We start from the raw sequence: 22,403 nt of genomic DNA on the forward strand, positions 1-22,403 counted from the left end.
CTTGGGGGGCGCTGGGCAGGCAACAGGAGACGGGGGCAGAGAGCAGAGGGGATGGGGGAGGGAGGCATGGCTCTGTGGCCTGTGCCAAGGGGTCGTCTGTTGATGGATTAATGTCTGGTGGGACTGGGCAGTGACACAGGGAAGGTTTGTGGTCAGAAAACCTGCATTCAAGTTCTTCTAGTATTGTGGCCAGGCAAGTCTCTTAATATCCCCGAGCTGCTGTTTCCTCATGTTAAATGGAGAATAATTATAATTATGTATATGTGTTTTGGTAACCTTTTGGTTTTGATATGTCAGACCTACAGAAAAATGGCAAGAGTCATCCAAGAAACTCCTTGGGTTAATCTCTTTACCCGGATTCACCACTTGCTTACATTTTGCCCCATTTGCTTTGTCGTTCACACTCGTGTGTGTCTTTTCCCCCAGAAACATTTGAGAGTAAGTTGGAGACATCATGCCCCTTTTCCCCTGCAAAATTTCAATGTGTGTTAATCTTAAGATCAAAGATGTTCTTATATACAGCCACGGAATAAATATCAAAGTCAGGAAGGTTGATATTGATAGAATTTATTATCTGGGCAACAGACCATATTTAACTTTTGTCAGTTATTCCGTCGGTGTGCCTTCTGGCTAATTCTTCCTCACCCCCCAACCCAGCATCCAGTCCAGGACCACGTGCTGCATTTCATTGTCATGCTTCTTCATTCTTCTTTGATCTGGAACTGTTCCTTAGCCTTTCTTTGTCTTTCTTGACCCAGTTGTTAAAAGAAAAATTACAGGCTACAGGCTAGTTATTAGGTTTTTCTGATGCTTCTCATTCTTAGATTCAGGTTATGCTTCTTTGTCAGAAGCACCCGAGGAAGGATGTGTCCTTGGTGAGTCTTGTCAGGAGGTGCATGAGTGCTATCACCAAGTCCATCTGCCATAAAATGACTGTTTATCTGGTTCCTCATTAAACTGTCACCCACACTTTTAGCCTCCATTGATTATTTTCTATCTCTATTTTTGTTTCTGTATGTATTAGTTGGTATTATACAGTAAGGAAGAACTTTCCCTTCTCCCCTACTTATTTATTTATATCACTGTGAACTCAAGGATTCTTATTCAATGACTTAAATTCCAGTACTATCATTATTTGATGCTCAGATTGTCCCAAATTTGTCCTGTGGGAACACTTCGCAGCTGCTTCTGTGTTCTGTTGGGATATTCCCATCATTCTTTAGGCACTTCTTTCTTTTCTGATGAACAAGATGCTCCAGAATCATCTTATTCTTTCCCAGCCTCAGTCCTGGGAATCAGCTTTTTCTCCAAAGAGCCCTGGAGCCATTTGCTTTCAGCGGAAATGGTATTTAGAAACCAAGGTCTGGGTGTTGGATGTGCTCACTGCTAATCTAGGTCTTCCTTGTTATTACTACATTGAATTCCATTGTGTGAATGAAATTACCACAGTTTATCTGTTCTATTGGTGACATGTGGACCATTTCCAGTTTGGGAGTATTTTGAAAAAGCTGCTACAAATTCTTCTTTTTTACAAGTCTTTTTCTGGATATGTGTTTTCATTTCTCTTAGGCTGGTTGTAGTGTAGGTGTGGGTGTATGCTTAATATACAAGAAAGTTGTCAGACCTTTACTCCAGGTCTGTGTGTATGTATACACACATAGGCTTTTATATATTTATAATATTCCAGCCTATATATTTGTTATAAAATATAACTTTATTTTCTTAATAGTGTTTTTTATGAGAAGTTGTTCATTTTCATAAGACTGATTTACCATTGTGTTTGTTTTGTGGTTATTGCTTTCTGTGTTCTAAGAAATCTTTGCCCACCCCCTACCTATAGAGATACTCTGTTTTCTTCTAGAAGTTTTATACTTTTACCTTTTTTGTTTAGGTCTTAATCTATCTGGAATTAGTTTTGTTTTGTTTTTGTTTTTACTGTCAACTTTATTTTTTTCATGATACAAATTTTTATTATTTTTATTTTAAAAAAATTTTTATTGGAGTATAGTTGATTTACAATGTTGTGTTAGTTTCAGGTGTACAGCAAAGTGATTCAGTTATACATATACATGTATCCACTCTTTTTTGGATTCTTTTTCCCATATAGGCCATTACAGAGAGTATCGAGTAGAGTTCCCTGTGCTATACAGTAGGTCCTTATTAGTTATCTATTTTATATATAGTGGTATGTATGTGTCAATCCCAATCTCCCAATTTATCCCTCTGGAATTAATTTTTGTGTATGGTGTGAGATGAGGGGTTGAGGTGCATGGTTTTTCACATGGATGTCCGGTGGTTCCAACAGCATTTGTTGAAGAGACTTTTCTTTTCCCTTGACTTGCTTTGGTTCCTTTGTCAAAAATCAGTTGATCACATAAGTGTGGGTCTATTTCTGAATTCCTTATCTTGATTTTCTTTTGCTGTTACAGGAACTTTTTATCTCCATGTACATTTTAAAATAGACTTTATTTTTTAGAATAGTTTTAGGTTTACAGAAACGTTGCGAATATGGTACCAGGAGTTCCATATACCCTGTGCTCAGTTTCCTCTGTTACTGGTATCTTACGTTAGTATGGTACCCTTGTTAACTAATGGATCAGTATTATTAACTAAGGTCCACAGTTCATTCAAATTTCCTTGGTTTTTACCTGATGTCCTCCTTCTGTTCCAGGATTCCCAACCCCATCCCACATGGTGTTACATAGGGTTCCGTCTCCTTAGGCTCCTCTTGGCTGTGACAGGTTCTCAGACTTTCCTCGTGTTTTGGTGACCTTGGCAGTTTTGAGGAGGACTAGTATCATGTTTTATAGGATGTGTATCTGTTGGAATTTGGTGTTCTTCTCATGATTAGAGTGGGGTTATGGTTTTCTGGGAGAAGACCACAGAAGCAAAGTACCATTTTTTATCACATCATATCAGGAGTACACACTGTCAACATGACTTACTTCGTTTGATTGTTGGTGTTGATTTTGATATTGACCTTGATCGCCTGGCTGAGGCAGTGTTCGTGAGGTTTCTCCACAGCAAAGAGGCTCTTCTTTCCCCCTTTTCTGACTGTACCTTTTGGAAGGAAGTCTGTGTGCACAGTGGGGTTTATGCTCCCTTCTTAAGGACACAGTATCCACATACATTACTCGGAATTCTCCCTATTTATGTATTTATTCAGTCATTTATTTTGCTCTGTAAGATTCTGAACTTTTGACTTAATTGAGACTTGTTTGTTGGCCTGTATGTGATCTATGTTGATGGACATTCCATCTGTTCAGAAGGACTGTCTTCTGTAGTTGTCGGGTTTGATGCCCTATAAATGTAAGTTATATGAAGTTCATTAATAGTGTTGCTTAGATACCACTAATCCTTTCTGATTTTTTGCCTGTTTGCTTACTCAGTTACTGAGAGAGGAGTGTTCACATTTCCAACTCAGATTAGTACTTGTCTGTTCCTCCCTTCAGTTTTGTCAGTTTTGCTCCATGTGTTTTGTTACTCTGTTTTTAGAGACATAAACATTTGTGATTTTCATGTCTTCCTTATGAATTGGCCCTTTTGTCATTAAAAAACGTTCCTCTTTACCTATGGCAGTATTCCTTAACTTGAAGCCTATTTTGTTTGCTATTTATATAGTAATCCCATACTTCTTATGCTTACTGTTTTCACTGTATATATTTGTTCTGGACTGGATTATGTCCCCCCCAAATTCATGTGTTGAAGTCCTAGCCCCAAGTAACTCAGAATGTGAATGTGTTTGGGGAGGGGGCCTTTAAAAAGGCAATTAAGTTAAAATGGGGCCAATAAGGAAAGTACCTATCCAGTCTGGCTTGGGTTCTAAAAAGAAGAGTAAATTTGTTCACACTGAGAGACACCAGGGATGCCTGAGTACGGAGGAAAGACCAGGTGAGGACGCAGTGAGAAGGTTGGTGCCTCTAAGCCAAGGTGAGAGGCCTCGGAAGGAATGAAACCTGCTGGCACCTTGACCTTGGACTTCTGGCCTCCAGAGCTCTGTGAAGATACATTTCTGTTGTTTAAGCCACCCAGTCTGTGGCATTTTGTTATGGCAGCCCTAGCGAACTAATATAATATCCTTCCCTTCTTTTCTTTCAAGTCCATCTTTTATAGACAACATGTAAATGGGTGTTGTTATTTCCTGCAGTCTGACCATTGCTGCCTTTAGTTGTAGTGTTTTATTTATATATGATCTGATTATTGATATGGTTGGATTTAGTCTTGTCATTTTTCAGTTGGTCCCCTCTGAGTTTTCTTCTGTTCTTCCTTTTCTGCCTCCTTTTGGGATAATTGAGTATTTTTTTAGTATTCTCTTTTAATACTTTTAGTGGCTTTTGTCAACACCCCTTTGATTGTTTTTATTATTGGAGGTACTTTAGGAATTATAATACGCATATATTCTTATCACAGTCTACTTAGAATTCATGTTGTATGACTTTCACACACAGTGTTACAATCTTGCATCCGTCTCCTTTCATCTACCCTCCCATCCTGTGTGGAAATTCTGCCACACAGTATAGTGTTGTAATTCTTGCTTTAAGCGGTATTTTAAAGAAACCAAGAGAAGAAAGTATATCACATACTTGTAGTTGTTTGAATTTACCCACATTTTTACTATTTCTGATGCCCTTCTTTGTTTTCTATATGGTGTTATTTCTTTTCAGCCTAGCAACAAGTTCTCTCAGTTTTTAACTTCACCTTCATTTCCCCCTCCCCACTTTTGAAGGATGTTCTTGCAGGATATGTAATTCTGGGTATGTAGCTTTATTTTCTTTCAACCTTTTCAACGCCTTATGGCTTCCCTTGTTTATGATGAGAAATCAGCTGTGCGGGGGCTTCCTTGGTGGCGCAGTGGTTGAGAATCCACCTGCTAATGCAGGGGACACGGGTTCGAGCCCTGGTCTGGGAGGATCCCACATGGCGCGGAGCAACTAGGCCCTGAGCCACAACTACTGAGCCTGCGCATCTGGAGCCTGTGCTCTGCAACAAGAGAGGCCACCATAGTGAGAGGCCCGCGCGCCGCGATGAAGAGTGGCCCCCGCTTGCCACAACTAGAGAAAGCCCTCGCACAGAAACGAAGACCCAACACAGCAAAAATAAATTAATTTAAAAAAAAAGAAAGAAATCAGCTGTGCACAGCTGTTCACGTATATCTAAAGTTTCATTTTTCTTCAGCAGCTTTCAAGATTTTATCCTTGCTTTCAGAAGTTTGTGATATACTCAAATCACAGTTTGACTGTGATTTTCTTTGTTTTTATTCTTCTTGAGGTTGGCTGAGCTGCTTTTATCAGTATATTAGTTTTTCATCAATTTGGGGAAAATTTCAGCCATTGTATCTTCAAATATTATTCCTCAACTCTTTCTGCTCCTTTCTTGGGACTCCATATACACATATTTTGGACAGTTTGATATTGTCACACAGATCACTGAGACTCTGGTCATTATTTTTTTAACATATTTTTTCTTTCTTCAGATTAGATTACATGTTAACTTTATTATCTTCAATGACTGTTCTTTCATCCTCAATCTACTATTAAGCTCATTTAATAAATTTATTATTTCTGATATTGTATCTTTCAATTTTTGATTTCTACTTGGTTCTTTTTATTATTTCTTTTCTCTTTTGAGATTCCTGATCTATTTGTTCCTTATTACCATTCCTTCCTTTAAAACCCTTAAATATATTTATAATAGCTGCTTTAAAGTTCCTGCTGCTAATTCCAAGATCTGGGTCATCTAATGGTTGGTTTCTAGTGATTGAATTTTCTCTTGACTGTGGGCCATTTCCCCTTATTTCTTCCAGAGCCTGGAATGTGTCATCTTTCTTTAGAAGTTTACTGGGATCTTGATGTGGCTGTGTCTGTGGGTATTTTTCAAATAAAAAAAAATTTCTCTCTTTAAAGGAAACACAAGCTAGAGTGATCAGAAATCCAGTATTAAAATTTTTGCCTTGTTTTTAATAATTCTGTCTGAATTAGGCAAAATTGCTGAGCTCATTTGTGTATGGAAAAAACCTTGAATATTTTAAAATTCTGAAATTTTTCAACTTTGCCCTCTCTAGATTTTCCCAGTGCTCCCCGCCCATAATTCCTTCCATAATTCCTTTTATTCTCATATTTTGATGTACTTTTGTGTAGTGATACAAAAAGGAAAAGCTAAGAGAAGCTGAGATCAATTTTATTTTTTTAAAAGAAGAAAGGAAAAAGGTGGGGTTGCATTTTTATAAATATCCATAAATACAGAGCGATAGGCAAAAATCTTCCAAATAAATAAATAAATATTGCCACGTGCTAAGTGACATAAGACATTGTGAGGCTCTCTCAGCTCTGCCAAAGAGAAAACCCCAGTGAACCAGTTTTCTGCCGAAGTCCTTTCCATTTAGGTTTCCAGTAGCTTTTATACACTATAATATCTCGAACGGAAAATGAAAACTATGAAGAAAATAGTTGCCATGCACTGCTATATAGTTATTATACACAGTCTGAGTGTTTTGAAATAGGAACTCATCCTTCAAGATCAGCCTAAAACCATAGGTGAGAGCCGTTGGCCAATGTTTCTCTCCTAAGTAAAAGAATGGATCAGTTTTTAAGGTTGGGTGCATGATGGCGGTAGGGGGAGAAGGTGACTGGGAGGGAGCTGCTGTTCACATCTACTCTGCTCGTTCGTATCCTGCTCTTCAGGTGGCCATTTAAGTAGAGGTAGGAAACGGGGGCCCCTGAGGATGACTAAGGCATCAGTCTCCCCCTGCCTGGTGCTCAGCTGTTCTGTAAGTGAGGGTTGGTTTTCCTCAGGGTAGTGCTGGGGCTCCTGGGACTGAAAGCTGTCTTCATGTGGTACCCCCAGAACGTCCAAGTGGAGTAAGACCCAGCCATGACCGCCTAGGAGTGTTTTATTAGCTAAGCCTCTAGCCACGGCTACAGGGCGGGTTTCCGTCACGGTGAAGAGCTGACAGTGCTCGCTTTTCCTGACTCCTACACTGTGATCCCTGGTGGTTGGACTTCTTTCCCTGGAATCCCCGATGCCACTTCACAAAAGGACACAACTGGGGCTTCCCTGGTGGCGCAGTGGTTGAGAGTCCACCTGCCGATGCAGGGGACGCAGGTTCGTGCCCCGGTCCGGGAAGATCCCACATGCCATGCCGCGGAGCGGCTGGGCCCGTGAGCCATGGTTGGTGAGCCTGCGCGTCCGGAGCCTGGGCTCCGCAACGGGAGAGGCCACAACAGTGAGAGGCCCGCGTACCGCCAAAAAAAAAAAAAAAGACACAATTGGCACAAAAACCCAACCCAGAGCAGTCCCGTGGTCACAAGGCCCCTCCTTGCAACATTTGTGTAATTCATCCAGAATGGATCACCACTCAACCTGAAAGCAGAGGCTTAATTAAGGGCCTCTTGGGAGAGTTTGAATTTATTTCCATTTTGAAACACAAATCCTAGCAGGGTAGATTTTCGGGAGCCAAGACCAAAACTCCTCCTCAGGCCCAATCACTCAAGCCAAAGGTGGGGCCAAGAGGCAGGGGCCACGTGGGAAGAGCAGGGTCACTGTGGGCCGGGCATTGGCTGCACAGAGGGACAGAGCAGGGCAGGGGGCCGTCCTGTAAGGAGCTCGTGTCTCTAGCTTGATCCCTGCCTCCGTCCTCCGGGCGGTCATTCTGGCTAAGTTTTGACCAGCCTGCGCCCAGTCTTGTTGACGGCCCTTCTCCAGAGATGCTTAAGGAAGAACGAAGGCTTGAGGTTAGGATTTTCATGGGTTTTGCTCAGTCGAGCTGTTAATCCCCCAGGTCAAGGTTGCCAACTCAAACCCTGCCAACAGGGTCCAGGAAGATGGCACAAAGCAGGGGTCGGTGGAGAAGCCGCTGGCTTGGGCTCCCCGCTTCACCTCCCGGCTGGTCAACTCGCTAAGCCCCAGTTCTTAATGCTAGGCTGATGGAGAGGAGAGGAGAGGGAAGAGGAAGGGCTGGGGGTGAGGGAACCCCTTCTCTCCCAAGGGAGCGCGTCTCGGTGGGAGGAGGAAGGCGAGGGGCTCCACCCCTCCCGCCTCCAAGGGCAATCCCCGGGGACCTCCCGCTAAGGGAGGAAGGGGAACCGGTTCGCCCCACCTCCAGCCCGCGCCCCAGACGGTTTGGCTTTCCGAGTTGGGCCGCCCTAAACGAAGCTGGGGAAGGGCCGGCAGCGCTCGGCGCCCCCCGGCCCGGCGCGCGCGTCCAGCCGGTGGCCGCGGAGCACCCCCAGCGGGTCGCTGGCCGCAGGGCCGCTGTCCTCGGCGCTGGGCCGCTCTTGCGAGCAGGAGGCGGGCGCGGGCGTGGCGCGGGCGCGCGGCTTGAGCACGCTCAGCGGGTCCCCGCCGTCGTGCACGCTGCGCGTGTGGCGCCGGGGCCGCGCGGTGGCGAAGTGCAGCAGCGGGATCTCGTTCCTGCGCGACAGGAACTGCGCGTACGGGGGCGGGTTGGTGCCCGGCAGGAAGGCCCGCTTGGCCCGACCCAGGCTGACGAGGAAGCGGTGCTGCGGCGAGTGGTACACGTCGTAGCCGTTCTCCAGCGTCCGCTGCCGGAACCTGCAGCTCTCCGGACTGAAGTGATGCTGAAAGCGGGGCGGGGCGACCGGGTGAGGCTGAAGCCCTCGGGGGAGCTGGATGGGACCAGCTCCACCCCGGGACCCCAATCCTCCCACCCACTCTACTCGGGCCTTGCCTTTAACCCCGTCGTGCCCTGCTGAGCAAAAGTGATTTCCGCTCATTTCCAAACTGCGGTTACGACGGGCAGGTGGGGACAGCCTTGGGGACCCGCCGCCGGCACTTGGCTGCCTGGGGCCGGGCTGGACGGAGCAGGCGCCTCTGTGTCTGCTTTCTTGACGGAGGCCTGCCCTCTCTCTGCCTTTTGTTTTTGGCTCAGAGGTGGCTTCGGTCTGTCTCCTCACCTGGACAAAGGTGGGCGGGGGTTTGTAGGGCCACACATAAGTAAGGAGACTCCCGCTCGGAGGCAGAACAGAGTCTGGGAATTAGGGACATGAACTGCATCACCAGGTGACCTACGTGAGCCCTCACTCTGCCACTAACTGGTGCTGCGTTTTGCTGAGTGCCCGCTAGGGCCTTTACGTAGGATGTCCTTTAATCCTCAGAAGTCCACGAAGTAAGGATTTTACAGATGAGGACTCTGTGTATGCCTATATGCGGTCAACAGGTATTTATGTACGTATTTGTCTATATTTGTTCAACAGATATTTATCTACTCTGGGCCAGGTACTATGGTGGGTGCTAGGACACAGCAGTAAGTAAAGCAGAAAGTAATTGCTCTCTTGGAATTTCTGGTGGGAGCAGCTTCTGTCCGATGCCCCCGTGCTTTGGAATATGCTGCGCCCTGCAGTTTGGGAAAGCCCTTGCTCACCAATCCGAAAGACCAGCCATCACAGCTGGGGCCGAGGGAGTTCGCTACAGATCTTGATTTGGGGGAGCCCCACAGGGCACATGGTCCATCCCATTTGACTTTTTCCAGGTGAGGAAACTGAAGTTGAGAGAAATAGGGGACTTGCCCAAGGTCAAGGGTGTCTAGTAACAAGATCATGAGACCCCAGTGGCTTCTCACCCTTTCTTTCTAATGGACTTTCCAACATGAACGGATGTGACTTGAGGACCTGGGCTGCAGACAAGGTGCTGTGCTAGTTAAAAAATGGGGACCAAAGGGCAGGTCGGACTAGAGACTGAGAGCCCAGATGCTCCAAAGCCAGATGGCCTGGGTTCAGACCTCAGCGGTATAAACCTGAGCATTTGATACTTAGATGGAAAAAAGTACTCAGTGAAAACATCACCAAGGTAATCTGCAAGTGGAATCTTTAAGCTATAAAATTCTACATTTTGCCAGAGCAATGAGATAATTATTTGCAAAGAATTATCCAGCACAAAAACTCACAGATCCAAAAATGTTGCCTCTGAAGTCCATGCAGAGATATCTCCGGCTCACCACCCCTGTTATCACCACGAATCCCGCATCCTCAGATCTGATCGTCAGGGCACCTATGGAGAAAATGATGCCGGTCAAAACCTGGCTTCACATCCAGCCCCTACCTCCAAGGACCTTCCCTTTATTGATCTAAAGCGTGGTGATGATTTCACAGAAGCCTCCTCTTGTCCTTGTTCAGCCTCTTTCTTCTGACTTCCCCTCCCCCCTTCCCCCGTCTTGCCTCCTGCATCTCCTCCTGCCTGTAAGGAGCACCCTGAACTCCCAGCTTGCTTCCACCTGCACCAACATGTTTCTCTCTCTGCTTGGACTCTATCTTCCCCTTTGCCTGACTCATACTTCTTAATGTTTGTGGTGGTGGTCACGTCCTCCCAAGCCTTCTGCTTTTGTGATTTTTAAATCTATGCCCAGATGTCTTTCAAGCATCCAGCTTGATCCTCCACCCAGGGAGCCGTGCAGGAGTCAGTGATACAGCAGTCAGCACCCTTTATATGTCAAGAGCTGTATTCGGATGGATCTTCTCCTCCCTCCTCTGCTTATCAAGGTCACTCACGCTTCAAGGCCAGGCTCAGATGTCACTCTTTTATGGAGACTTTCCTAATCTCCCTAATCAGAATGACCTGTTCTTTCTTCTCAGCCGCTCCGACTCGCCTCTCTCAGAGCATGTATCTCCTCACCTGCTTTAATAAGTTCACATGTCTAGTCCCTCTCTAGGGTGAGCCACTTAGAAGCAGATGGTTTATCTTTCCATGTCGAGTAGATCCTGGGAGGCAGGGAATTTCTTCTTGCTTCTTCATTGCTATTCTTGGTCCTTTTCTCACTTGGTGGTGCCCCCCAGGTGCAGCCCCTCTCAAAAACTAGCCCTGGACAAAGGCCTGAAACCCATTCACACTACCTACACCCTGAGGAACTGACAACAGTTTTTAAGTGTGACCTCCCCCACCCCCCCCACCCCCCGGCCATGGTGATGTGCAATTCTAACAAGTACCAGTGAGTAGTTAAAGTTTCTGTTTTGTAGCAAGGGTACAATGACACCATAAAAGGTGTGATATGAGTGCTAATTCAGCAAGACTTCCTCCCCAGATGCTGTTTAATTACCTGACATTTTCTACTAGAATCATCTCTAGGTCTTGGGGCCTCTTCCCTTTGCTGACCACAGAATTTCCCCACACATCTCATTTGGCCTCACAGTTCCCAGGGAGGTAGCCCAGGCAGGGGGTCGAGTCTTCTAGAAATGTAGCCTGGAGAGGGTGGAAACGCCAGGCATCTGTGCCCAGTAAGTGATGGCGCCTCATGGGGTGACTTATAGCCCAGATCTACCCCGTGTAGGCTCAGTACAGAGCCCTTCAAAGAGAGCGGCAGGCAATACTAGACACTAGCTGAGCACAGAGAAGTCAGAATGATGTAGGGCAGAGGCCATGAGGCTGGGAGCAAGTCCAGGCAGAGGGCCAAAGAGGAGAGGTCACTGGTCTCCAAGTTTGGCTAAGGATTAGGCTTGAGGGAAGCTTCTGGAAGTGGGGTGGGGAATGGGAGGTGCGGAGGATATTAAATTCTCCATAACGGGGTCTGCCTGTGAGTCTCAGATCTATGGTTAATGTTGAGAGAAGGCCTGAGAGAGACATAAGGAACATGTAAGAAATTGTTTCTAGCCTGATGAATTTTCAGTCTACTTGGGGGAAAAAAAATTACACTTCGTAACTGTTTTTGAGATGTTGCACTCTGAGTATTGGACACATTTTAAACTCTCAAAATAGCTGCTATGGGACTTCGCTGTTGGTCCAGTGGTTAAGACTCTGCGCTTCCACTGCAGGGGGTGAAGGTTCAATCCCTGGTCGGGGAACTAAGATCGCACATACCATGGGTCGCGGCCAAAAATAAATAAATAAGAAAAGAATCCGCCCCCCCCAAACCACCCCCCACAAAACCAGCTATGTTGTTAATGTCACCAGTATTAATATTGGACGTAGCAGCCTCCCAATTTAAATCATGAGGAAACCAAGGCAAGATTCAAACTCAGGAAACTCAGGTCAGTGACCCTAACATCTTCTGCCCACAACCCTGGAGCTCATCTCCAGCTGACATCACGACAAGCCTCAGAAGATGAAATCAAGGGCCGAAATCCAGGCCACGGCCATGAGGCCGCCAGGTCACGGTACCCCTGAGGGGGTCGGGAGAGGTGCTGAGCCAGGAGCCTGGAACTGGGGCGCTAAGATTCCGGTCCCTGTTATGCCCTGTACTAACTCTGTAGCCTTGGGCAAGTCATTGCTCTCACCTCAGTGTCCTCAGCTGGGAAGTGAGAATTACAGCTGTCCTGCCTGCTTCCCAGGGTTGCAACTGGGATCAAATGGGATGATGCTGTAAAAAAGTGCCTTCCCTGAAAACATTTAGCAGATGGAAGGCCCTGTGGAGGATGGCTGGCCTGCCCCTGACCATAAGCCCACACCCTGCCAGCTGCCAGCCGATGCCTGGGTCCCTGTGAGCGGTGTGTGTTGTCCCCAGGGCCAGTGAGGAGAGAAGACAGCCTTCACGGGGACCGGGAGCTGCTGCCGTGAGGACGCACAGGCTTGAATCAAACCCAGAGGAGCCGGTGCAAAAGTCCAGCAAACGGAAGAGCCGATTGCCCTCCCTGTGCAGGTGACGGAGGCAGGTCTGCACCGACCCAAGGGCAGCATTTGACAGAAAGAAGGCGCAAACCGCTGGCCGCTGGGACCACACCTGTTGGAGCCCGGCAGGTGTAAAGGACATTTCCTTTCGTGATGCCGTGTCTGTGCACGTGATACAGAGAAGCAGGGGAGCTGGCTCCAGGTCTCCCCTAGGTCATTTACCGCCTATGTGACCACAAGCCAGTTATCTGAGTCCTTGAACCTCTGTTTTCTCGTATGGAGTAGAATCATTTACTTCATTTGGTCGTCTTCGGGGTGTAAGGAGATAATATTTTTATCTGCTATAAACCCACTTTCTAAATGCTGGTGATTGTTACTATTACCACTTTGCCTCAATCTCTGCTATAAAAGTAGAAAATTATCTGCCGTATTCTAGTCTCATGGTCAATAAATGATAACTAAGATGATGGATGGAAAGGACCTTGAGGTCCCCAAAAGAAAGATAACATTTTGAAGGGTTAAAGAGCCCAAGGATAGTTCAGCTTCAAGTAAAGAAAGTGACATTGGGGAAGGGAGAGCAAGTAAAGAGACCAGGAGGGAAGGGATGTGGGAACAGATGTATATGTATGACTGATTCACTTTGTTATAAAGAAGGAACTAATAAAAAAATAAAATAAAATAATGTAATTACCAAACTCAGATCCCTTGTTGAAAATAAAATTTAGATTAAAAAAAAAAAAAGACCAGGAGCCAGGGAATAATATTAACCAGGAGTAATAAGCATCTCTTTGCTGCTGTTGCCACAAAGTGGGGCTCTCGGAGAGCGGGAGGGTCGCCTTGTTCACAGAAGGAAGGAGACAGACATTGGAGACACACTCCCTGACACCAGCTGCAAGTCACGAGGATATAGAATCGTGTAGGCAGATAATTTCACAACGATCAACAAACCAAAGCTGGGTTGAGTACTCAACTCTTAATCAAGAATTTAGTAAAGCACAATAATCAAGTGAACCACATGTCACTGGAAATCTGTAATTAATTAGGAGGGGAAAAAACACTCCACACTTTGCCATCAATGTAAAACCGCTGCTTTGCGTTCCTTGGGGAGGTCATCACAAATCCTTCTCCAGCCTGTTACTTAGTTGTCCTACGGAGCTACAGGCATCAGTGTTTCTTCTTTCCCTTTTGGGTAACTTTTTATCTTAGTGTGTATATCTCTCTGTCTATCTGTCTATGTATATATAATGCTCATGATAACTGATCTGAATAGTGTAAATGTTATATAAACTAGCAAAAGTGTCTCTCTCCCGCCCCTGACTCAGTCCCTTCCCAGGTTCCTTAATTGCCAGAGACACAAGGCTTAGTAGGTTCTTTATATGACAAGACAAAATCACATTTCTGTAAAAAAAAAAAAAATCTGAAATCAGTGCAATTCACTTTGCTTCCTCTCAGTCATTTTAATTCCTTCCAACTAGTGCTCTGTGTCTTCTCGGGGCCTGAGGTCGGTGGATATAAGAGGGAAAATTCTACGATTCATGCTGCAAACTCAGTGGGCTGAGCCCTAACCCCTCCGGGCACCACTCACAGCCCTCCCCCTCCCCCCACCAGGCCGTGTCTTTGGGGGCTTCCTTTCATCAAAAGGATTCTGTGATTATAGAGAAATTTTATAAGCATTCTCTAATTATCTGCAGCCCTTTCCATGTAGGGGAATCAAAATAATTTACCATAATCTACTCTCCTGCGACTTAAATCACCTCTCATCTTGAAGTGAGGGCAGCCTTCCACGAGAGGGCAAAACTGTGTCTCCTCAAAGCTGATCATGAGCTGGGAGACACGAAGGTTGAAAACCTGGAGGTGCGTGAAGGGCTGGTCTTCTTTTGAAGCCACAGAGCTTTTCAAGACGTCAAACACGTTGTAGGTTCTGCTAAATATCCATTGACTAAAACGAGTGATACTTTGGATGCATCAACTGTATCCAGATTTATTTCAGATTTTTTGCCATGAGACTCAAACTTGGCTTCCAAGATGTTGACTCCTGAATCCTACTGTGTTCCCCTGAGTTCTGGAACCTGTTTGGTATTTGGGGAGAACTTCCTCCTTCCTTTCACCCCCTGTCACCATCCACTGAGCACCTGAAGAGGTCTGAACTCTTGGCTTTGCACATGCATCTCTCTCACTACCAGGTTTAAGGTCCTTTGACTCTTAGCAAAATGAATGTCATGCATATAACAAGGCCACAGCAAAATTACAGAATAATTTAGTGCAACAATTAAAGGCAAGTCATTATTCCTACAAGAAATTGTCTTTAATTAAACAGAGACTGTGCTTACTCCTTCCTTCCTCTGATTGGATCTATTTTGAATCAGTTGGCATTTTTCTGGTTCCTTAATTTTTACAGGTTCTCCTACAATAGAAGACCTTGTCTTTTTCAATATCTATCATCCTCCCACCCCATTATTCCTTCTGGGGACATCAGGAGCACAGCTAATTGATTGACTATTGTGGACTGTGGTCCAACTTTCCACAAACCTCATCTTTAAAAATATTCTGGTTGTCTCATGTTTTTCAGTGAGTTCCCAACCAGATTAATTTGCTAATAAGTGGACCTTTCAGCTCCACAGAGAAGGCTCCCCAGCTCATAGAATCCTGGGTTTCACTGAGGCACCTAGTAAGCTTGTTGAATGATGAGTGTGCATGGATGGATGGATGGATGCACTGGGTCAGACTTATCAAGACAGGATTCCTGAACAGTCTAGTCTTTAATACATTTTCCCTGAGAACTTTTATAAGGCCAGCATACTAGAAGCTCGGAGTTGGAAAGAGCCTCTGGGTTTATCTATTCCAAGCCCTGGTCTGGTACAGAAATCTTCACAACCTCTACCGTTAACCAAGTCCAAAGTTCATGAGCCAAAACTCAGTGTCTACTGACCGATCTGACTTCTTTTCCTCCCAGCCTCCTTGCCTGTCTTTTGTATGTTTTTTGACTCTTTGGACAGGGCACAGAGAAAGTGGCTGCTATTGTGGGAAGATGGATTTTAGTTAAGATGGAAATTATTCTTGTTGGGAGAAACCAATACACACTAATTGGGGAGGTGGCAGAATCTTCTCCCAAGGTTTAAACGCGCGCGCACACACACACATACACTCACGGATCCTGGGCGAGAAGCTAGGAGGCTGGATTAGCCCTCTGGTCCAGCCAAGGCCTCCCCAAGTCCCTGCAGGTGGAGGCACAGATCAGTCCCCCATCTTCCCAGCCTAGACGGAGCCCCAACTTACTGTAGATGGTCTGCTGGGGTGAGCCATCCACGTGGCCGTCCCTGTGGATCTGCAGGTGGTAGCTGTTCCTGGCCGTGGCCGTGTACAGGTGGGTCAGGCCGCCCCAGCTGGAGCCCAGCAGCGGGGAGGTGTTGGGATAGGCGTGGACCGCACAGCCCAGGGTGCAGACCCAGAGGCCCAGGCAGGCCCCCAGCATCTCGGCTCTCTGAATGGCTGGTGTGGAGTCTGAAACCCGACCCTGGCTCTGCGCCTGGCCTCCCTGGACTGTTTCTCCTCTTCCTTGCTGGTTTCTGGCCTGAGGCTCCTAGGCTGCATTCCCTCCTTTTTTTCCCTCGGACTTTTAAAGGGTAGCAGTGTGACATCAAACAGGAAAAACTCCACCGTCCACATCCTCTGTGTTGTAATCAGCCCATTTGAAGAGAATACAGGGATCTCTGAGGCTCACGGAAGGCACGTCGGTTCCAGACACACACACGCACACACACACACATATACACACCCCTCAATTTCAAGCCAACGCTCCCAAAACTGAATGATGTGTGGGCAAAAGTTATCTACGACACTGGGTTGTCTGCTGACCTGCCCCACTTCCACCAGGAAATGCGAAGGCAGCCAGTGGTTCCGAAAAAATCCAGCTTCAGTCATGCAGTCAACAGATGCCTGTGCAATTAATCTCCCATCAAGTCCACTCATTTTGCTTTTCTCAGTCTTTTAAATTCCAATCAGGAGCTAAGCACCCAGAGCTTTGTGTATGCACAGCCCTAAGTGGGTGTTTTGAGGGACACAGAAGGAATCCAGGTCAGTACCAGGCAGTGGCGTCCTCTGAGACCCCCTCTTCATGAAGATATGGGAGACCCGAGACAGAGGCACAAAAGCAAAGTTGCAACCTTGGGAGGGTTTCGAGACGGGAAGAAAGAAGAAAGCCCTCAGAGTCCCTGCTCCTTTACGGAATGCTGAGGTTTGATTGCTCGGTTTCCCTGACTTGAACTGCCAAGGGCAACTCCACTGGTATTGTGGTCTCTCCAATAGCGTGGAGGTGAATTCAGAAACCTCGTGAAGATGGCAAGTCTGCTGGCTGAGCCCAGGGACCGGAGCCCGGGGTGGGGGGTCCCAGGGGCAGAGCTGCAGGCCAGGCATCCCCACATTTAGTGTCTATGGGGGGCCTGGCTCCTGGGACTAGATGTGCCCTCTCAGGTGGGGCGACAGTCCTATCACGGGCCACCCCTGGGGGGCAAGCCACTGCACGCCTTCTGGAAGAACATACATGCGAGGGGACTGTTGCTCTTCCCACATCCCCTCTACTGAGTGCAGACCACGTGCGGGCGGCAGGCTAGAGATCAGGGCTGCTGGAAGAGGAGAGGGATGTGATCCCTGCCCCAGGAGCTCCCAGCTACCGCAGAAGGCAGGGGAAAGTCAGGAACCATCGCAGAAGGCACCGTGGGAAGGGGGGGGGGTCACACAGACGCAGGCACAAAGAAGTGGCATTTGTTTTCCTGCCCATACGCGTTTTTATAGTTCACAAAGCATTTTCACGTGTATTAGCTCATCTGAACCTCACTGCCACTCTGTGAGGTAGACTCACCAGGCGTTATCCATATTTTAAGTTATACACGAAGAAATGGAACTCTTGGGGTTTACATGTCCAGAGTCACAAAGCAAATAAACAGGAGAGCCGGGACAGGGTCTGCCGGTTCCCTAGGCTGCTCCTCCGATGATGATCTCGGAGACACCTGAACTTATTGAATTTATGATGTGCTTTACTTGTAGTAACTCATTTATTTTTCCTAATAACCCTTTGGAGAGGTACAGGTACTTCCTCTGTATAGATGAGGAGGCTGATGTACACAGTTTCAATAACGCACCCAAAGATGTGCAGCTCATACTGGGAGAGGTTGGATTTGAATCTGGGTGTCCTGAGCCCTCCACGTGTTGGGGGCTGAAGCCACAAGAGCAGGAGAGACAGGTCCAGGAGCAAAGGGGCACAGGGCTCCTCGCCTGGACCCAGGATGTGTCTCTAAGACACAGGGTGCTGGCCCCTCCAGGCTAGAGAGAAGATTTAGGACACTTCATTGCTATGTGTGAGACAACTTTCTTTAGTAGCAGTCACAGAATGGTTCGTACATGTATTCACCACAGACTACAAAGCAAAGCAAACTTATCCTCAAGGGGTCCACGATGCGAGTGACTGGAGAAGACGTTACTCCATACAAGGCACCATGTGAGAGACGTTGGAGGACCAGGACGGGTGCGACATGCCAGAGCATCCAGAGGACGGACAGACCTCAGTGGTGGACATCGTGGTCAAGGAGGACTTGGGGGCAAAGGGGCTTGAGGGAAACTTGCAGGGTGGGTCAGAGAGGGGTTTCCCAGCAGCTGCCAAGATGCTGCAGGGGGCAGGGCAGGTGTCTTGAGAGAAGGATGTGGTCATGTGCTCTGGTCCCAGACTGGTTGGAGGTGGAGCCTCCCTGGCCACTTCCATGTGTCCTGTTAGGAGAGAGAACCGATGTGCCGGCCTATGTCACTTCTGAAGACTCCCCACCAGCCCTGAATGCCTGGCAGGTGGATCTGAAGGCAGAGGACCGCCCAGGGGAGTAGGCTGATTTCGCGGAGAGGAGGGATCCCCCACTTGGTGAGAGTGAAGGAAGGTGCAAGCATCTCAGAGTAATTCTTCCCACCTGAGATAAGGAAACATTGAGCTTGAGGTAGGGATTTGCCCAATAGCACAGATGGCAGACCTTCCAGCTCCTGGCTAGACTCCTGCCGTGGGCTCCCAACCTGGCTGCCCGGGAGAACAACCATAACTCCCCGAGGACCAACCTTTGCCCTGCTAAATGAAGGTGAGACTCTTTGCACTTGTTTCCAAAGCTCCCTGAGAGATTGTAACCCCTAAGCCTGACTCTACAGTTCTTATCAAGGAACAGATTTTGCACCCTTCCTGTGCACTGGAGTCAGTACACAGGGACCGAGCCACATCTCACTGTCCATCCCCTTCCAGGATTCCAGCCTAAGATGTACATGGGCTTTTCTGGGGAGCCCTAGCACTGAATGCATGGACTTTTCTGGGGAGTCCTAGCACTGAATGCTAAGTCCGTACACTGCTCTGAGCCTTGTAGTTGTGGCATCTCCTCAGAAGCTTCCGAGGATGAGGATGACAGAGCCCAGGGTAAGTGTGCTCCTCTTCTTGGCCCCTGGAGGACATCAGCTGTCACTGCACAGGTCGGAGGATCTGGGAGCGTGCGACCTCAGGAGCCAGGTGTGAAACCTTGGTACCAGATGGGGACAGGAAGCTCAGGACAAGACCGGTGGCTTGTGGTTTTTGGATATCCCTGTCCATGGATCCCATGTGGCTGCCTGGGATGCAGCATGTGGGGACACCTGCCCTGGCGTTGGGAGAATTTGCCCCGGGAGCTCTGTGGAGGACTTCCGGTCCAGACCCTGCCTGTACAGTCATAGAATAGAGGCTCTGAATATGGCCTGGGGACTAGATGCATCTGTATTCCCACAAGTTCCTTCCTTCCCCTCATCCCCTGACTTTTTCAAAGAATCCTCTCTGAGAAGGTGCAGAGAATTCTCTCCCAAGGTCATATTCTCTCCATGTGAAGGTTTTCAACAATTTTCCAATAAAAATATTTTGTTTTGACTGTTGTTAAACTATGATGAAAAAAATTTCGAGGAATCTTGGTAAAAGAAAGACCAGGGAATGAAGCGGTGGTCTCAGGATGGGCCACAATTTTCTTTGCTTTGTTGGACTCTGTCTAAAGACTCCGTCTGCAGATGGAGGTCTCTGCTCCCTATTCCCACCTCTTCATGATTCTGGCTCCACCATTTCAGCAGTGGTTTCCCTGGCATCTTGCCCATCCAATCCCTGGGGTCAGGCAGATGGATGTCTAAGCCTCCAGGATGAATGGTCATAGGGGAAGAGCTACAGCCTTCCTGAAAATGCCACCCTGTGTCTTGTTCTCCAGACGATTAAAGCTCCATTCCTAATATCCAATCCTATTCTCTCTTCCTCTAATGCATCCAATCAACCCACACATAACTGTTTATGGAAAGCCTATTTTATGGCTAGTGTTTTGCAGAAAGTCTTTAGGGAAGGCTAAGAATGAAAAAGCACAGTCCTGCTCTTCAAGGCACTGGCGATGCCCTGGGCAGAAGACCGTTTGCTTCTGTCTGGCTCTTCCCAACCTACGATGCACACACACACCCAGCATCCCATCTGATGCTCTGGCAGTCCTGTGAGGAGTGTTAACAAGTCACTTCAAGAACTTCACTACTCAAAACTACAATGAGGTACCACCTCACACTGGTCAGAACGGCCATCATTAAAAAGTCTACAAATAATAAATGCTGGAGAGGGTGTGGAGAAAATCAAACCCTCTTGCACTGTTGGTGGGAATGTAAATTGATACAGCCGCTATGGAGAACAGTATGGAGATTCCTCAAGAAACTAAACATAGAGCTACCATATGATCCTGCAACCCCACTCCTGGGCATATATCCAGAGAAAACTACAATTCAAAAGGATACATGCAACCCAATGTTCACAGCAGCACTATTCACAATAGCCAGGACATGGAAGCAACCCAAATGTCCATCTACATTTGAATGAATGGATAAAGAAGATGTGGTACATATATATAATGGAATATTACTCAGCCACACAAAAGAATGAAATAATGCCATTTGCAGCAACGTGGATGGACCTAGAGATTCTCATACTAAGTGAAGTAAGTCAGATGGAGAAAGACAAATATCTTATTATATCACTTATATGTGGAATCTCAAATATAACAGAAATGAACTTGGCGGGAGGGGCTCTGCTAGACGGTGACCGAGAGGAAGCTGTCGCGAGAACGTGGAAGGGGGAGTGGCTGGAGGTGAGGAGAAGCAGGAGATGGAGGTCTTCCTAGGACAAGAGTATCTCTTGGGAGCAAATGCTTTAGTGGCACGACCAGCCCTGCAAGTGTACCGTGCACGCACTGCACCCTGTTATCTGTGGCTGGAGGTACCTGGCCACCGTCTGACACAGTGAGGGGAACTGCGCAGTGGGAGGACGCTCAGAGCTGAGAGCTGGAGTGCAGGGGCATTTTAGGGCAGTGAAACTGTTCTGTAGGAGACCGTGATGATGGAAATGCAATGTGGTGCGTTTGTCAAAACCCACAGAACTCACGACAAACTGTGGACCCTCACCTAAACTCTGGACCTTCGTTAATCATCATGCATCACTATTGCTTCATCGACTGTGACAAATGTACCTCTTAATGCAAGATGCTGGTAGCAGAGGAAACTGTGTGTAGGGTGGGAAAGGGGGTATATGGGAACTCTCTGCTGTCTGCTCAAGTTTTTTGTTAACTTATAACTGCTCTAAAAAAGAAAGTATATTCAAAAGAATGAGAACAAAACTCAGCCGCCTGGAGGGGTGGGATAGGGAGGGTGGGAGGGAGGGAGACGCAAGAAGGAGGGGATATGGGGATATATGTATACGTATAGCTGATTCACTTTGTTATAAAGCAGAAACTAACACACCATTGTAAAGCAATTATACTCCAATAAAGATGTAAAAATAAACAAACAAACAAACAAACGAAAAACCAAAAAAAACTCAGCCACGGTGTTTGCCTGAATCGGTGTCAAAATGTAATCACTACCTGGAACAATTCATTCCAGGGTCAGAGAAATGAGATGTACCAGAACAGCATCTATCTGCCTGTGTACACTAGTTACCTTTCGTTCCTTTAGATAAGACACGAGCAGATCCCTTACCCGCCCCCGTCATGTGTATCAGCTTCCCCATCAAAGAGAACCTGTTTCTTTTGAAATCTGTGCATGCAAACTGAGGGACCATGTCCTCCCTCTGACCTATTTCCCCATCTGTAAACTGGGGAGATGGTGGATGGTGAATGAAATAGTCTCTGAAGTCCCTCCCAGATGTCTTAGTTTGAGAGTTTCTCTGAGGGTTGCACACTGTCTTGTCCTCAAACCCCCTCCCACATTGTTGCTTTATCACCTGCTACACTTGACCTGGTCGCCTGGGAGTTGCCCACCTGTAGACAGTGACTGGAAGTGTTTACATTCTCTGCTGGTGGCCTTGTTTCTCTCCGACTGCCTTGCTTATAATGTCCACAGTGGATGAGGGATCCGCTCAAGCAAGGCAGACGCCTTTAATCTCTATTTTATTTATTTCTCTATTTTATTTATTTCCTTTCTGATCTGTATTATTTAGTTTTTTACATTACAGATTCTATTTCACTTCCAGTGATCCGTCTGTTCAAATTATCTATCTCTTCGTGATTCAATTTGGTGGGCTGTATGTTTCTAGAAACTTGTCCGTTTCTTCTAGGTTGTCGAATTTATTGACATATAATGTTCATAGTATTCCCTTATGGTTTTTTGTATATCTGTGGTATCAGTTGTTATGTCTCCTTTTTCATTTCTTATATTGTTTATTTGGGTTCTCTCTCTCTTCTTGGTGAGCCTGGCCAGAGGTTTGTCAATCTTGTTTATCCTTTCAGAGAACCAGCTCTTGGTTTTGTTGATTTTTTTTCTATTGTTTTTAAATCTCCATTTTATTTATT

The 22,403-nt window shown here is 46.7% G+C and overlaps 1 protein-coding gene across 1 annotated transcript; it reads right to left on the reverse strand.

The window, feature by feature from the left end:
* Window positions 1-8,141: 8,141 nt before the first annotated feature.
* FGF23 (fibroblast growth factor 23) lies at window positions 8,142-16,024 on the reverse strand. The gene is made up of 3 exons (XM_060114105.1): window positions 15,829-16,024; window positions 9,902-10,005; window positions 8,142-8,576 (listed from the first exon to the last, which is right to left on the reverse strand). The coding sequence occupies exons 1-3, from the start codon at window positions 16,022-16,024 to the stop codon at window positions 8,142-8,144; spliced, it is 735 nt and encodes a 244-aa protein (XP_059970088.1).
* Between the last annotated feature and the right edge of the window lie 6,379 nt (window positions 16,025-22,403).

This window comes from Mesoplodon densirostris, chromosome 11, assembly GCF_025265405.1.
Source record: "Mesoplodon densirostris isolate mMesDen1 chromosome 11, mMesDen1 primary haplotype, whole genome shotgun sequence".
Classification (NCBI taxonomy): Eukaryota; Metazoa; Chordata; class Mammalia; order Artiodactyla; family Ziphiidae; genus Mesoplodon; species Mesoplodon densirostris.

Excerpts from the sequence above, each read along its gene's own strand:
- FGF23 (XM_060114105.1), bottom strand. The coding sequence starts at position 16,024 with ATGCTGGGGGCCTGCCTGGGCCTCTGGGTCTGCACCCTGGGCTGTGCG. Across the intron at positions 10,006-15,828 it reads ACCCCAGCAGACCATCTACA|GTGCCCTGACGATCAGATCT; the intron begins GTAAGTTGGGGC and ends TTTTCTCCATAG. Across the intron at positions 8,577-9,901 it reads GAGGCAACATTTTTGGATCT|CATCACTTCAGTCCGGAGAG; the intron begins GTGAGTTTTTGT and ends CCCCGCTTTCAG.